Source organism: Rhea americana, unplaced genomic scaffold, assembly GCF_003343005.1.
Source record: "Rhea americana isolate MKP2758 unplaced genomic scaffold, rheAme1 scaffold_7, whole genome shotgun sequence".
Taxonomy (NCBI): domain Eukaryota; kingdom Metazoa; phylum Chordata; class Aves; order Rheiformes; family Rheidae; genus Rhea; species Rhea americana.
The window spans coordinates 11,316,964-11,333,425 of record NW_028186867.1 but is presented as its reverse complement, the minus strand read 5'-3'; the positions used below and the strand labels follow the sequence as shown (position 1 = coordinate 11,333,425).

The 16,462-nt window shown below is 38.9% G+C and overlaps 1 protein-coding gene across 1 annotated transcript in view; it reads left to right on the top strand.

The window, feature by feature from the left end:
* TBC1D8 (TBC1 domain family member 8) overlaps positions 1-16,462 on the top strand; it is a 37,232-nt gene that overhangs the window by 11,756 nt on the left and 9,014 nt on the right. Inside the window, exons 5-10 of the mRNA XM_085321610.1 lie at positions 6,430-6,637; positions 7,814-8,008; positions 10,329-10,511; positions 10,917-11,067; positions 11,974-12,188; positions 13,023-13,140. Coding sequence (XP_085177736.1) covers positions 6,430-6,637; positions 7,814-8,008; positions 10,329-10,511; positions 10,917-11,067; positions 11,974-12,188; positions 13,023-13,140 — 1,070 coding nt within the window. The remainder of the gene's footprint in view (positions 1-6,429; positions 6,638-7,813; positions 8,009-10,328; positions 10,512-10,916; positions 11,068-11,973; positions 12,189-13,022; positions 13,141-16,462) is intronic.

The window sequence follows — 16,462 nt, the reverse complement described above, 5'->3', positions numbered from 1 at the left end:
TTAACAAGCAGGTATAGATATCAAAACAAACAAAMCCAAAAAACCCACACAGACTTTGGTAACAGAGTTATATGCTGTTTCAGTTYTACCCAGTGCCTCTCTGAACTGCATCTATGCGTTCCTCTCCCACTTCAGAAATGCATTTGATTCTTAGGGAGAAATTGTTAACTATTTGCTGACGGTAACACAACACAGAACTTTGTTTTATTTGCTGTTATGTGAAAGGGAAAGTGAAAATGTAGAGAGGAATTTTAGGTGGGCAGAATATAATAGCCAAAATTGGAATTTGCCTAGGGCATCAGTGTTAGTTGATTATTTTTTTTTTTTTCCAAATAAATGTTAGTGGAGTGCTTATCCACTTCTGAATCATATTGTTTCCTGTTTTTCCTTCCTCCTCTTCTGCCAGAGGTACAAAGAGAATTAGCCAGGTGTTACTTCCAGGGCATCATTTCCCAAACAATAGTCAGATGTCCAATACCCATTTTATTGTTTCAGGGGTGAATTTTGGCATTAGTAGTGGATAAACAGTTCTGCAAAGTTTCATAACAGATTTAAAAAACAAAACAAAACTTATTTTGAGAAGTAGTATGTATGTTTGTAAACAAGCAATAGAAATCACCCAACAGATTCAAATGTTTTTTTTTTCTTCCTCCTCTTCCTTCCAACTTAAAAAATGGAGGGACAAGGCAGGAGGGAACAAGGAGGAAGAGGGCATAAAACCCTGTTTGCTGGAGGATTCCTGGACAAGATGTTGTCTAACAAAGCTGCTGTGCTGTAACTTGAGATGGCAGAAGGGAAAACTTGGAAGATGCCAAAATTGCATTTCCTCTGTGTAATTTAGGTAGTGGCTGGATAAGTTGCAATTTCTAGTGCCCTTTGTAACACTTCAGTAACCATTTTGATGTAATGCGATTAAGCAAGACTGTAGTTTGAATAGTGGATAAACTGGTTTCTAATACTAATGTATTTTGGGGGGTTGAACTTTTTTGTTGCATGAAGTGGTTGCCTTTTTTCTAAAGGCATTGTAGTAATGTAAGAACAGCTATCTTTTCACTTGTCATTTCCCCCCCGATACATTATCTTTATTAGTTCTTTTGCAAGGTTTGGAAGCAAATACTGCAATGTCATCTATCAAAATGAAGGCAGTAAGCTACACATTGCTAAAATTATTCTAACTGAGTCAAATTAAGGAAGGTTCTGTGTAGACTGCTTTTGTTTGTTGGTGTTTCTTTTGCAAGAGGCTCATCTCAATATCTTTTTTAAAACAAAGGCATTTTTAATATCATTATGATCCATATATGCTGCACTCTGGAAAACAGAAATATTTGCTGCTGTTTCTGAGGCTCTTGGGGGTCATCCAGTTGAAGAGTGGAGATAGGAGACTCATGAGTTATGTTGTGGCCAGAGTCAAACACGATAAAATGCAAGTTTCCATCCTCCAGAATGGAGGATAGGGCTCAGAACAATGGATTACAAAGGAATTAACAACCATTTAATTGCCCTGAAAACAAAGTGAGACCGAGGTGTTTGATAGTTACAAATGCTGTTCCTTGCAGGCACAATTGTGTGCCATAAAGTCTTATTACAGATTTCTTTTACTTTTTATTTCCTTCTCTCTCTCAGGATACACAAATATCAATGGCATTCCTCAAACATGTTAAAGAAATGGCCTAAGCTGAACACATGATTTAAAAACTTCAATGTCAGTAAAGTTTCAGAAGTATGATGCATCTCTCTAAGGTCCAACCTTTTTGGAATGTTTACTTCATATACAACTGTGAATTGCCAATAAGGATAACTGTGCTTCACATAAAAGCAAAAAGGTTTTTAACACTGATCTAAGCTGAATAGAAACTGGTTGAAATATCTTGAATCGTAAATGTCCCTTCAGTCCACGCAGTTCCTTTTGAGAGAGAATCTAAGAATGCCACAGAACTTAAGCAAAAAGGAAGATATGACTAGAAAGGACCTCATTTTATTCCATCCTCTTGGCAAGAGGCAGGATTTGAATTATCTCTGTGTGTCATTATTGACAAATATTTGCCTAACCTGTTTTTTAAGGATTTCAGTAATGGAAATGTCAGAATCCGTACCAATACTTCACTGTCTTACCATTAAAAAGTCTTTCCTAAAGTCTAACTTAAATCTTTCTTGCTGCTTTCTAAATCTATTGCTTCTTGTCCTATCCAGTAGTATGAAATAGAACAGATTTTCTCTATTTACAGCAACTGTTTTTATTTTTGGAGACTGATGCATATCGCCTTTATCTCTTTTTCTTCAGACTGCACTGCCCTAGTTTGTCCAGGTTTTTTTTACTGCCCCTGTTTTTACCCCTCTGATCCTTCTGGCTGCTCTTCTCAGAACGTGCTTCATTTATTCCGGACCTTTGCAGAAAGGTGGTAGCTGGATGCAGAGCTTGAGCTGCAGGCTCACCAGCGCTGGCCAGAACCGAAGCAGCTTGGCTGCATGTGCGTTAACTGCAGGGCTGCGTTGTTATGTCTTGGAAGCTGGGTGCTTCCTCATACATCCCAGTACCGTGATCCTCTTTCTTGTAATAGCGTGTTGTTGTTAAGCCACCKGCAATCTGTGATCTGTTGTAACCCCTAGGTCTCTTTTGGAGAATCTCTGGAGTAGGTTTGTGTGTTGTATTTGTACAGTTTACTATTACATCTAAAAATGTTTCTACTGCTTTTTTTCCATGTCATGCCTTCAGTTTACAAATATCAGGCTGAGAACTGATCCTGTTCTTTTGCTCATTAGCCTCTACCAGCTTCATGCCACATGCAAATTTAATAACTACAGTCTCTGTTCCATCTTTCAGCTTGCTAATGAAAATATTGAATCCAGGACAGACCCCTGTGGAGGTCCTTTCAATATAGCCTTCCATTTGACAGTGAGCCTTTTTGGGGTACTGTATTTCAACTAGCTTGGTGCAACACTATTTCATGTGAGAAAATATCAAGATTTGCATAAAGGCAGGCTGAAATATCTTTCTCCTCCAATTACAACTTCAGTACCCCTGTTATATAAAAGAATTATGTTGGTTTTATGTTTGTCCCTGACAAGTTCACATTGGCAGTTATCCAGTAACTTTTCCAAGTCTGGTTACAAAGAGCTTTTCAKACCACAGGGATTTAGCAGTTCTTCATAAAAAACAAGGGGAATGTCACTGGATGTATTATTTTCAAAATCTGTAACTTTCTGGAATCTGGAGAGCAAGAGCAGCATCCTGTAGTAATTGTTCTCCAAAAGTGACAGGTCAGCTAGGTACTAATTTGTTCAGGGTTTTTCTTTTTTCCTCCCATTTCTGTAGCTCGACATTATGTGGTCTAATCCTTTGCCTGAGAATACCAGTGAGTGACTTTGCAAAATTAAAACTCTTGCCAAGCTGACTTCTGTGGGATTTAAAGTGGAGAAAAAATATTTGACAGCGAGGACCTAACATTAAGTTTCCTGATCCTGTTATGCATGTTTAGTCTTGTGTCTTACTTCCTTTAATTTAAAACTCTTATAAGGTAACTTACGGGTCAAACACAAAAAGTTACCACAGTTCAGTCTTACAATTTGTTCTTAAGTGCTAGAATCGGAGATAGTCCAAAAATCCAGTAACAGGCATATCAGGAACTATATTAAAAAAAAGACTGGAGGAGAGAGCCTTTTGATTCTTCTGAAAAGTAGGGAACCAAATAATGCCTTTTAGATTTTTATTCTTCTGCTGTATGTGTATACACGTGAAGAACATTATTTATCCGTTAGCATATATTTATATGTTAGCTTTCCTTGTTTTCTTAGGTACCAGTTTAGTACGTTAYGTTTGGTTAGAAAGCAAACCATCAGGAAAAACGAAGAGGAAAATTTTAAGCAGGTTGGGCAGTAGGTAGAAAAGTTACAGTTCTGTTCAGTGTTATTCTCAGAGGTATTGTGCAACTCAGAGGTATTCTGAGACTCAAATGGAAGTTGTGGGATCTGGTGACCTGGATCAGTTGCTGTACCTTTGCTTTATCGTATTTAAACAGTTGCCTGTCTTGTTTTTTTAGTGTGTTTTTTTTTTTTACAAGCTCTAATAATGTTTGTTTATATGTATGAAGGGAATCGATTGCTAGAAGCCCTAGAATTGCCTATCTAACAGGAAATACTATGAATGTGTGCCACTTTCTAGTAAAACTTTTGCTTGAGCCTGCAACAACAAGTGCTGACAGTATTTCATTCTTGAGCTACCGTTTCTCTTTCCTGGATCCAGCCTTCCAGAAAGTTGACCCCTGTTTCAGCACTTTTCTTGAGGGCAGCAGTGAACAAGGTGTGGTCTCTGTGGTGGCCCTGCAAGATCCTTTTAATGAGTCATTGCAGATAAGTGATTCTGGGGATGTTAAGGTTGGCATTCTTCCCCATTAGGTGATATTGGGCGAGTGGTGCTTGTTGCTTTGCCACAAAGAAAACTGCTTGGTGAATTTACTGAGTTTCAAATATAACAACGTTTTTCTTCAGCTAAAAAAACCTGTAGCTAGGGAACTCCTTGTTTGAAAGACCCGGCATTTGAAGCTTGCAGCCCCAAGAGATGCAGCAAAATCCAAAGCATTCAGAATTGGCATGCAGATTTGGAACATTTGAAGCAGTTATCTCTTAAATTACTGACGATCTCTATCTTAACAGAGATTCCGTTCTTCTGTATAACACTTCTTTTAACATGAAGGCATAGAAATTGTAAGAATTAATAGATTCTGGCAGGAACTTACCTTCTCAGCAGAGTAACAGGAGAAAACAGCTCTCCATAGGACTGACTGTAGATGCTATCAGTAGCATTCATCTGTGCTGTGCAGAAATGGAAAATATTTTTGTGCTGAGTTAACTAGGAGGCATATCCTGATCTAGCTTTGTCACAATAGCGGATCTCTGCAGGCACTTGATCAGAGTTTCTTTTGCTGTGGAAATTTAACTTTGCAGCAAACTCTTTGTCTTCCTTCACAAAGAGCGTTTCTCTCTGTTCTTTGAAAAAACAGGAGCCTATTTGTCTGTTTTCCTTTGGTAATCTTATTCAGGAGGATAATTACTGTGGAAGGAAGCAACAGCAGAACTCTGGTCAAGTGTTTTCTGTTATTCACACTAGAGCCTCCCTTCTTGTTTCTCAGTTTGTGCTTGATTCTCTTTCTCCCTGTTTCACCTGGCCTTAGTTTTTTTTACAGATTGAAGTGAAACTTAAGAAAAAAAAAAGGCAAAAGGCAAAGCAAAARAACCCTTGACGTGCTTCCTGAAGTTGAACCTTCATTTATACAACTTTCTTATTTTTAAACAACTGGGCTGGGACAGGGAGAGGGTGTAAGAAGGGGAGGGTGGAGGAAGGAGTGGAGAGGGAATTTACAGCAACAAGGTACCACTCCCTCTCTACTTCAGCCCACGCTTTAAATTCTTTCAGCAAAACAAAGTCAAGCCTTTTTTAATATTTTCCTCCCCTCTAAGGTCAATCATGTTTGGAAAAATTTACTTGTAGTAAAGAAAATGACAGAATTTAAGTCCTAAAGTTTCTGGAACTGCTTTTGGTGGGATAATAACCATGGCCTATGTGTAGTATAACTGTACAACTCTATAAATTGTTGCAGAATTCCTCATTTAAAGGAGAGAGGAGGGGAAAAAGACCCTTAACAACCCTGGTTATTATAACCATGGTTCAGAAATAAAATATTTGTTTCTATAAAGCTTTTCTCTCATTTGTATGGATGGGTGAATGGAAGCAAGCCAAATCCAAGCTGAATATATCTGATGCTGTTCCTGTAAGTGGCCTGAAATTATTTTGCATTTTGTAACTGTTTGATGGATCTCAGAGACTGAAATCTCTGAGAGTCAATGATGCGATGATGTAAATGTCGCCATCATTAGCTGTTCTGTTACTGATCACTTTGGAATTACTCATCAAGGAAATGTATTATTTTGGGATGCAGAAGCAAATCCGTGGGGTGCAGGTTGCAGAATTCTAGTGATATTATTGGGAAGAAAAACAAGAAGCTCAAAGAGCTCTGTTGCTCAATTCTCAGAAAGAGGAAAAAAAGTACATTCTTCAGATAAAAGTTAYCTCCTAGGCACTGAAACTTGTAACTCCTTTTGAGGCTGAAAGGCAGTACAGCAGTCATAGAAAATGTGTGACTACATGAAAAAATAAAGACTAAATTAATTTGTTCTTCTCTCTCCTAGTTTGTAAAGTAATTGCTTTTGATCTAATTGTTAAACAAGAAAGTGTTGATGGTTTATTTTTTGTATTTGAAAGTTAACTTTGTATCAATCCGTTCATACAGATGGTAGTACAGTAATGAAGATTTTATACAGTGCTTTTATTCTGTTTTTCCTGCTCTTGGTGAGATCAAAAAAGTAAAAAAGTCTTTGCACTTGATATCATGGCTTTCAAGATCTTGTGATTCGTTCTTAATGCTTTCTCTTAAGGGATCTTGAAGCCAGAGCGCAGAATGAATTCTTTCGGGCTTTCTTCAGATTGCCCAGGAAGGAGAAGCTACATGAAGTTGTAGACTGTTCTCTGTGGACACCATTTAGTCGCTGTCACACAGCGGGAAGGATGTATACTTCAGACAGTTATATCTGTTTTGCCAGCAAAGAAAATGGCTGCTGCAATGTTATCATCCCACTTAGAGAGGTAGAGTTGTTTGTTTCATTTCAAGTTCATATCTGTTTTTTCTGTCATAAACACTCACTGTCACTTGACTTATCTGCGAACTATCATTTGATGGAAAAGAGTAGGAGTTTGTGTGCACTGTGCCTACAGGATTGTTGTAAAGCTTGTTCTGGGACTTACTAGGACATGAAATTCTTAAAATGCGTATGGATGAGTCAACATGATTCTCAAAATGAAGCACTGACTGATAATGCAGCATGATAGAGCACTGCAAAGATTCTAACTGCTCCAAGACTCAAATAACACTCTTATCCCAGCTCCATAAAAACACACATTCAACTTGACATTGATGGAAACACTTGGATCCTTCTAGCAATATAACAGTGTTGCATCCTTCTCTGTTATGGGGATCTGGGTGTAACTTAGAAGTGTTGATGCTCTTCCTCCATAGACAAACGCCAGCAAACCTGTGAAAACTCTACAGACCTGTGGGGCTATCTGAAAAGGAGATATTCTTTAGGCATTGAAGAGCTGCCAAATTTCCATGAAATCAGACAGCAGCTTAAATGTAGGGAGAATGCATGGGAAGGTGGTGGGAGTAGAGGAGGAGRAGAAGGCTGTCTGTAAACACCTGCCTGATCTGCGGTGGATACAGGGCTGTTATGATCTCTTAATTAAAGCTTTCCTTTCATCCTCAACTAATAACAGAGTGGCATTCAAATGATATGTTAACTGTAGCAACTTATCTTCCACTGATACAGAAATAGAAAACAAGAAGAATGTTATGTATCAGAAACAGCAAAACATCCTTTCCCCTTATCTTTAAAAATATGAAAGTAATTTTTCTCTTCCACTCTCAAATTTGATCAAATTGATCCTCTTCTGAATCACATGTTAATCATTACTCTATTTTATTATCTTTTTCTCCCCTTATTCTACTCTCAAAGTGGATGAAGAAGTCATCTTTAGAAAAATGTAACTGGGATACTTCTTTGTACCTGCTTTGAGCTTTTAAAGAGACTCTAAACCTTCACGTGGGAGGATGTGCCTGACCAAGGAAAGCCAATATGCATAGTCATGTTTAAAGCATGTGGGCAAATAAATGTCATTGTTGTATATTTTGGTATATGTAGAATATTTGAAGATGTTTCTATATTTGTGGTAAATAGTGTGTTTTCTGTAATGTTTCTGGAAAAGGTAATCACTATAGAAAAGATGGAGGACACAAGCCTTCTTCCTAATCCCATCATTGTTAGTATAAGGAGCAAGACTGCCTTCCAGTTCATTGAGCTGAAGGACCGGGATACTTTAGTGGAGAACTTGCTCCAGAGACTAAAAGAAGTGAACTTCAACAACCCAGTGCACTGTAACAACTTGCAAAATAAGAATCAGGTACTGAACATTTGGGTTTTCTTTCTTCTTTTTTTTTAATTATAAATTTGTTGTGTGTATCCATTGCACTGTTGCCCTGCATTCCTTGGGGAATTTTGGGGGCAGTGCTTTTTGATGCCTTCATTAATGACCCGCATGATGGAATGGAGTGCACCCAGCAAGTTTATGGCTGACACCACACTAGGGTGAGCAGTAAATATGCTGGAGGACAGGGTTGCCCTTCACACAGACCTCACCAATCTGGAGGAAGTGACTGTTAGAAATCTCATGAAGTTCAACAAAAGCAAATGTGAAGTCTGGCACCTGGGGCAAAGCAACCTCTTGCAGCAGGAAGGCTTGGGGATGGCTGGCTGGAAAGCAGCTCTGCAGGAAAGGCCTGGAGGGTGAGCATCACAGTGGACAAGTCGAGCATGTGAGTCAGTGGCATGCGCTTACAGCGAAGAAGGCCAACAGCATATTGGGTTGTATAGCAGTACTGTAACTAGCAGGTCAAGGGATGTTGTTACACCATTCTATTCTGCACCTGTGAGGCAGATCTGGAATACTGTGTCCAATTTTGTCCCTGCCCACTCTGTACAAGGGAATCATTGACAAACTGGAGTAAGTCCACTGGAGTGCCAAAAGGTGGTCAGGGGCCAAAGCATGTGCTTTATGACAAGAGGCTGAGGGAGTGGGGCTTGTTCAGCCTGGAAGAGGAAGGTAAGAGGGTGGCTAGGTGCTGTCTTCTAACAATTAAAGAGAAGATAGAGCCAGACTCTTCTTGAAGTTGCAAGCTGAAAGATGAATGGCAACAGTTACAAAGGAAATTCTGATCAGATGAAAGGAAGAAGATTTTCAAAGAGATGGAAGGAATTGCTGGAACAGGATGCCCCAAGAGACTGGCATCCCCATCCTTGGATACATCTGTGGCTGAACACAGCCCCCAGCCACTTGATCCAAGTTGCCCTCCTTTAAGTGAGGAATTGAAAAAGAGGGTCTTCTGTGACCTAAATTAATCTGAGATCCTATGTGCTTCCTCCCTCCCCCAACTCTCAACTGAAATAGAGGATTGGTTGTTAGCTTGATGTTAAGGGCACTTAAAATTTACCAGTAACTTCTATTTTAAAGTAGCAACTCTTTTGCTGATGTACAAATGAATAGAAAGATAATTTTGATAAAGTCTGGACCTTTCTTCCTGAAAGGTGTAAACCGGTTTGCCTTCCTCATGCAGATCCACACTAAAGGTTTAATATGAAGCTAGGTGTATATACATATATATGCAATCTTGCAGTATACAGAACAGTAACACATGAGCAGGTACTCACTCAGTTGAAAAAACTGTAGCTGCTTGTATTTCAGAGATTTCCCTAGGACAGTCAACCATCTGTAGCGAGCAGAAAGAGTATGTGCCTTGGCATCCTTGATACCTGAGTATGAATGGCCATTCTCAGGATTAGATTCAAGCATTTCAGGGAATTAACATTGCTGTCCTTTTCCTTTACACTTTTAAAGACATTTGCTAAAGACATTTTTTTTGTGACATTGATGTGTAAAGGATGTAGAAAATRTTACATGTTCTTTTTTTCTTATGCCCGAGTTCAGCTTTTCCTCAAGTAACAGTGGTCTTCTGTGTCCAATAAAGTGACCTTTGAAAAATCATCCACTGTCTCAAGTTAATTCCACTCTTCATCTTTCTCTCTTCAGAGAGTAGTTTAAGTTACATAGCTTTTTCCTCTTCTCACTGAAAATACCAGTTAGTTGATGCTGTAATGGGCCAGTTTGGTCTATTCTAGTAAATTAAATACTCCTGAGACGGTTCTTTAGTTCTGAGGATAGCTGGCATGGAATGGCCTATGCCTGTTTTATTTAACACTCCTGCCATCCCAAACCGGGTGGCTGTGTACAGGGCCTTGCTTATTCATGATCCATCTTGGAGAACACTAATTGGCAAGAGCCAAAAGCTTAGCAAGGACTGTTCAAGCAATGTTACAGTATAGACAACTTAGAAAGACCCCAGACTTGGCAGTCTGAAGAACTCCAGTCAGAGTTATCCAGGAGACAAGTCTCATTCTGTACTTCTTTCCTTTAAAAAGAAGAAAGTGAGAGAAAGTGGTGGGAGGGTCCTGACAATCTGCAGGGCTCACTGGATTTGGGCAGTGATTGCAGGTGACCAAGAGAAGTACTGCTAATCCTTAATGAAGCACCTAGCTGTAGTATGAAGTCTGAACAGCCTTGGTAACAGCAAAACCAGAACGTTATGTTGCTCTTTGTCCTGAACGCTGGTCGAGGCATACTTTCTCACCTCTTCTCAGTTTTTACCTCTTTTGCTTATGTACTGCAGAACACTCCTGTATTTGGATCAACATGCGTGTTCAGGGACTGTGAGTCTGGGGATCTAGGAAGAGAGGCTTCACAAAGTCAGAACAATAGTGAATGTGAAAAGGAGAACAGTTACTTGCTCAACACAGAAGCACTAAGATCTGACTTTCATCAGCCAGGAGTGGCAGGCCTTGACTTTGGAAAGGTATGTAAGATTTGGGGGATGTTATAGAAGGTTTAAAAATAGCTGTGGTAACATTCAGACATACATTGTTTTTTAGTAGAATGAACTCTGTATTGGCTGGAGATGTTGTATGCATGCTGAATATGGAGTAATTGCTTCTCTATTTGATTGTTTTTTATTTTTCCTTCTTTCTCCTCCCCCATTTCTTTCTGGTAAATATTTATAATTTCTGTCTTTGATTAGTTCTTCTCTCCCCTGTGCAGTGAACTGCACATGCAAAATGGGGAAAGTTTTATTCCTTGAAACAGACTTCCCATATCCGTTGATCCTGGAAAAATCTTGCAGAATTTCTAGTGTGTAAAGTGTTTCATTTTACAAGGTCTCGCATGCACATAGTTCTTCTAAAAGGTATCTTCTTGTTTCCAGTCTAGGGAGCAAATAAAAGAGAGTCTGTGGGATGACCACTTTGTAGAATACGGCAGAACTGTGTGTATGTTTCGTACAGAGAAGATCAGAAAGCTTGTTGCTATGGGAATCCCAGAATCCTTAAGAGGCAAACTCTGGCTGCTCTTCTCAGGTGAGACCTCCTAGAGATGATGGCCTCAGCCGTCCTCTGATTCTGAACACAGCAAAACATTTGGGCAAGAAATCTCCCCACAGGAATTAAAACATCTTTCGGATGGAGCTTATGCTAGTAATCTGATTCTGTGCTTGCAGATGCTCAGCTACTGAAATACTAAGTGCAAGTAAATACCTAAGTAGAGCTGTAAGAATTTTATTTCGGGATGTTATTACATGCTGGGCAGAAAACTTAAGTAATGTCTGCTGCATCTGTGTAATTGATTTAAGATCATCCTTCTGTTTTCATAAAATAACGTTCTTCTTCAAGGAAAAATTAGATTGAGCGTAATTATTGGCTTAATCCTCATCAAATCAAATTATTGCAAAATAACGACATCTTAAAGTCGGCAGTCCTGCTCCTGCTTCTTGTTGCATGTTGGCAGGAATAATAGAAAGTGAGATGGAAAAAACAACTAATTTCATCCATAGATCTGGCAGAGCTGGAACATGCCTACAATATGATCTCAAGTTCAGTTCTTAATCCGCTATCTGACATGTTCAAACACTTGCAAAATGTATTCCTTCATGTGGAGTTTTTTCCTCCTTGGATGATATAAACAGCACTGAGTACATTTCTCCCAGTAATACTTTCTCCTGGGTAAGCTTTCTGGTCAGTGTCAATATTAAGGTGTTTTACATCCTGTTGTGTTGTGTAGGCCTTGATAATAAATATGTTTCATTTTCAAAGTAAGTATTCTGCTAGTATTTTATTTCATTTGGGGGGTTTACTAAATTCATAGATTTGGGGGAAAAGAATCTCATAACTTACATTCTTTTGACCAGTAATTCCCATAATGCTAAGTTAGTAAAACTATCCTAATCCACTTTATATCTCCTCTTGCTCTCTTACTGCTGCCTTCAGATGCTGTGACTGATCTTGCTTCACACCCTGGTTATTACATACATCTAGTGGAGGCCTCCATGGGCAAGTGTTGCATGGCAACAGAGGAGATCGAGCGTGACCTACATCGCTCATTGCCCGAGCACCCTGCCTTCCAGAACGAGACGGGGATAGCGGCGCTCCGAAGGGTTCTCACAGCATATGCACACAGGAACCCCAAAATTGGATACTGCCAGGTGCAGAGTTCTTAGTGGGATAACACTGTTGTTTTGTTTTGTTTTGTTTTCTACTTTCTGATTTGAAGTATTTTTAATGGTGGTTTTGGTAAGTGTCTTTTTAGCTACAAAACCATATAATTTTAAGTAGTAAATGTGATTTACTCTGGAAAACAAGTATGTGGCGTAGTACTCTTGGRCTTACCAAATGTATTCCCTCAGCATTTTGGAAATGCTTTTACGTGTTAAATTGGGGGAAGTTTCTAACACTGTTTGTTTGAAAGCATGTTTCTTGCATGGTACTTGGAAACTGGAAAAGTAAACTGGCCTGCACAGACAAGATTCACATGAAGTGCTAGGGCAGAGGTTTAATGACTGGAGTTCTGCTCTTTTCCTTCAAAATTGATGGCAAACTATGAAGTACTGTATGTAACTTGTCAGCTAAAATCTTCTGTCAGACTCTGATTCTATCAAATTCCAATTACAACGCAGAACAGTTCCAGTTCCTTTATCTTTTGAAATACAAACATAGGGAGCAAGAGCGAAACCAGCTTCAAAACATCTAGTACTATCTGTTACCTACTTTGCATCTGAGCACATCCAGTACTGTGCTGTTCTCAGTTTTTTCCTATTGCTCTTATGAAAAGTAGTATATGTAAGCTTGAAAAACTTGTTATGCCTTTRTGTCTCACTTGGATTACGAATATATATTCACTATTACCTGTTTTTTGCTGGTTTTTTTTAATTGTTTACATCATGTTAGGCTACTTTTCTTTCTTTAAAAAAAGCCAAAATTTAGCTTTTTTCAGTAGGATTTTCTGTCACTAATCCCATTTTCTTCTTTGTCCTTGTAAGTCTATGAATATTTTGACCTCTGTGTTACTGTTGTATGCCAAAGAGGAAGAAGCCTTTTGGCTGCTGGTTGCTGTGTGCGAGCGAATGCTGCCAGATTACTTCAACCACCGAGTGATAGGTGAGTTCATGTCTCTTCCACTCTCCTTGCTAAGTACTCCACTGGAAAGGAGCAACTGAATGGCATTGGCACAAAGTGCTTGGGGTTCTTCAGAGGTCCATAATCCAAGGATGAAGTGGTCCATGTATTAGTGTGTAGAGATAGCTGTGGTGTTTGCTCAGGTTCCAGGTAGTGTTATTTTTCATCTGAATTACTTGAAGTGCAAGAACTATATGTGTATATGCCCAACTTTTATAATTTGTCATTTTATTTCCTGTTGGTCAGGAGGAGGCAGTGCTTTTGCCTGTTGCATTAAACCTTAATCTTAGATAAAAATAGCACGAGAGCTTGCCTGTCTTCATTGGCTAGAAGTGTTCAGTATTAGAGACTCCAGCTGTTAAGACAGAGTTAAGAAAGCTACGCTAGGGTAGCTGTTTCTGATTCATCTTCATTGTCTGGATGTTGGTGCAATACAGGCCTGCATCTAAAATGACACTTTGTAAAAAGAACTGATACAAAACTSTGTTAGATCTCTGAATGTGAGATGCAGCATTAAGAAATAATCCTAGTCCCTCTGCAGTTCATGCTTTGTATTCATCTGTCATGTCTTCAGTTCTTCGCAATGCAGCTATTTTTAAGATTGTCTGAAAATATGCTTGGAAACTGTACATGCAGGAACTATGTGCCTAATGCACAGAAAGAGAGGAGCTTAACTCTTTGACACAATAGCTGTCAGTATGCATACAAGAAAAAGTAGTTGTTCTTTGCAGTGACTTTACTACTTCTGTTACAGAAATGTTTGATAGCTTTTCTTGCTTTACTGATTACCTTAATCTTTAGTTACAGTGTCCGCCACGACGTCATCACTGTAGCAAGGGGAGGGATCAGGGTGACTTGTGAGGAGATGGGGGTAGGAAGAAGCCCCTGGCAGCAGAGGTTCATGGAGCTAGAAGTGATGTGAATCCGTCCTGGACTGCCTGSGAGCAGGAGAGAGAAAGCTGGGAAGATTTCCAGTATTTTAGTTGGAGGATGGTATTGTAATACCTGTTAACACTGTGCTGCTGCACAGACRTTGTCTTGCCACTGAACTGGGAGGTAGTGCAAGTTAAAGCAGATTTGTTCCAGAGACAGCTGGATGCTTCAGAAGTTTTGTCATGTTTTGAATGTCATCAATATTAGTTATTTTCAACTAGTGGATTAGGCATTGTAAATACCTGACTTTTTTGGAGACAAGAACCAAAGTTCTGACATGACTTTAAACTACCATCTTGATGATTTACCCTCACATTTGCCTGTTTCTTTCCTTGATTTTAAAAGTCCCAGCCTTTATTTGTCCTTGTGTATTTCTAGAGATCATCACCCTAAGGCTTGTTTTAACTTACTGATAATTTAGCTGCTTGCTGGGTTATTGCCCATCAGTAGCTTTCTTATTGCCCGTAAGAAGCATTGTTTGCACTGACATAAACCTTAGTGGTCTCATGTGGCTTGCTGTTATAGCTGCCCTGAGTTCTACTTATGTTTGGGATGTATCAGGCTTATTACTCACCATGGCTACAGCCTGCATTGTTTGAGTGCCAGTAGTCTTAGTTATRCTGCCCGTCTGTTTTCTTATCCTCTCTATCCCAAAGAAAAGGTGAGTACTGTTGCAGCATGGTTGCTTGATTGAACAGTTATTTCTAGAACTTTGATATACCCTAAGATTTAATATGGCCATATCAGTGTTACTGATCTTCTCTGTCTCCTCTGGTTCCTGTTGCTTGAGTTCATGATCTTGGCTTCATATTTGACTTGGCCTTCTTTTTTGTTGTAACCTACTCTGTCTAAGCTTGGTATTGTTTATTCCTGCTTATACTTATTATACTTCAAAGACCCAACTTTTCCTCTTTATATCTGTACTGCCAAAACTGTTGTCCAAATTTTGATTTCTGCATAGCTCCAGTAATCCCTTCCTTGGTACTTGTCATTATGCTTTTTCCTCTTTGGTGTGAGTCAGTAATCTGTACTGTCAAAGTGGTTATTGAATTAATGACTGGTTATTGCAGGCCTTCTTAGCTCCATCTTCTCTTGTTTTTCTTTCTTTTTTCTTTTCTATGACATTCAGTATCAGTTTTTGTATTTTTTCTTTCAGTACTTCAGTAATCCAGCCCTATTCTACCGACCCAACCCTTTTATTTTTATCCCAAGATTAGCTCTTCCAGTCATGCCATTTATGACCATTCTGTCTTTTAACAAGCCTTTTAACAAGCCTGCCTAAAAGTGGGAACAGCCTGTAAGCAGGGGTGGTGAGTTGACCGTTTATCTCTTACTTCAGGAATTCCCTCAGGCCTTGCCTCTTTTGCAGTGCGTAGAGGAAATTATAACCAKATAGCTGCCAGATAGAAACAAGTTGTACTTTTCAGTTCTTTACTAGTGAGAGTCATGCATAGCCTGTTCTCATGTTACTGTGATTTTTCCATCCTGTTCACAAATCTTCAGGCCGTCTTATCCCATTTTATCTGCTAGATTGTCATTGTCTTGCTATTGTAATTCTTAAAGTAGTGAAGACCTCACTTCAGTGCTCTGATTGGCCTTTTCAGTCTTGAAGAAGTCATTTAGTTTGTGTCTTGGGTTCTTGTTTATTAAATGGATTCCCTGGCATTTTCTTACCTCACTATGGTTTCTTGATCTTAGAGACTGAATGGCACAGGTATCATGGTTACTGAACAACTAATGAGAGGGAGAGTGTAAAAGTAACTTTGAATAGACCAGATTGACTTTTGTCTACAGTGTTAACATTTAACTATAACATAATCTTCTGCAAAAGATCTGGGCAGCATTTCACATTTCTTCTAACCTTCTGCTTTTGCCACTCTTTCTCATGCTGCCTCTTCATCTGGAATGATTTTCCTATATCTCTGCCAATCATCTGTCTCTGGTATCCTTCAAATACCTCTAAAAACCTTCTCCATTTTTTTTCTTTTCTTTTTTTTCACCTATATTAAATTGTTTGGATTAAGCTTGCTTTAAAACAAAAAACAAAAACAAAATACCCTTCCCCAAAATACATTGTGTTGAGTAAAACTATTGCTCTTTCTTTATATTCTTTACCCTTCTTATATATAATCATCTAGGTTTTTCTTCAGAGCAAGCACCATGCCTGATGTATTTCTCCAACCTCTTTGCATGTCTCTGGGCACTTATTTTTGACTTTTGATGTTGTAATGCTTGTTCAGCCACTAATGGAAGCTTTTTGTTGCTTAATGTGAGAAGTTTTAAGATGGAGAAATGTGTGTGATTTTTTTTTTAATGATCTAGATGCAGAACCAAAAGATGTTGTCTCTCTGCCAGAAAGTGTCCAAGTTGT